The sequence below is a fragment of the Entamoeba histolytica genome, genomic scaffold (genome assembly GCF_000208925.1).
Source record: "Entamoeba histolytica HM-1:IMSS scf_1104750516765 genomic scaffold, whole genome shotgun sequence".
In the NCBI taxonomy this organism is placed as follows: domain Eukaryota; phylum Evosea; order Mastigamoebida; family Endamoebidae; genus Entamoeba; species Entamoeba histolytica.
The window spans coordinates 10,249-11,096 of NW_001915027.1; the positions used below are offsets into that span (position 1 = coordinate 10,249).

General features: G+C 21.8%; 1 protein-coding gene across 1 annotated transcript; it reads left to right on the top strand.

Annotated features, from left to right (window-relative positions):
• Positions 1 to 86: 86 nt before the first annotated feature.
• Positions 87 to 605, top strand: EHI_032900 (uncharacterized protein; the record flags this gene model as incomplete). The annotated part of the gene is made up of 1 exon (XM_645802.1): positions 87 to 605. One exon carries the CDS (start codon positions 87 to 89, stop codon positions 603 to 605), a length of 519 nt encoding a protein of 172 aa, XP_650894.1.
• Positions 606 to 848: the final 243 nt, after the last annotated feature.

The following is an 848-nucleotide window of genomic DNA, read 5'->3' on the forward strand; positions in this document are numbered from 1 at the left end:
CTTATTCATTATTCTACCATGACACAATAATTATTCAGTGCTTTAAAGTTATTCACTATTATCTCCCTAAAATTATTAGTAATACAATGAAAATGAATAATACGGTAAATAGATTTATTAATTTAACAACACAATTTATTTCTAAAAAAATTATTCAATTTGATACTCTATTCATATTTTCTCTCTTTGAATTAATTACATTAACATATAATAATCATTTTATCCAGACATATTCTTTAAATAAATTATTAAAGACATTATTCATTTTTATTAGTTCAAATGATTCTTCCTTATTCAATACTTCCCAATGTATAACATTTTCAGAAAATATTATAATTCAATCAATCTCTAATGCAGCAGAACATTATGATAGTTTATACTCGGAACTTATTCAAACAATAATAACTTATTATCCTTCTTTATTATCTCAGTCAGTTTCTATTCAATCTTCAATTCCATATGATAAAAGTTCTACATATAGAAAAATGGTTGTCGAATTAGAACAAAGACTATCAAATAACCATAAAACTTTTTCATATTCAAGTTGGCTTTATTCATTTATTAATGCTATCTACCCACAATCTCTAGAATCAGTATCTACTTAGTTGTATATTAAAGAATATTTTGAAATAAGAGAAAGTAAGAAACTAATCAAATAATATCCAGAAGAAACTATTAAACAAGAAATAAAATAAATGACATTATTAACTTCAAAAGGTTAATAAAATATACACATAAAAATGTAAGAATGAACAACATGAAAAATAGGAGTTATACTATTTAATTCTGATACTAATAACTAGAGTCATTGATTATCACTATTTAATAAAAGAATAATTAAAAAAATA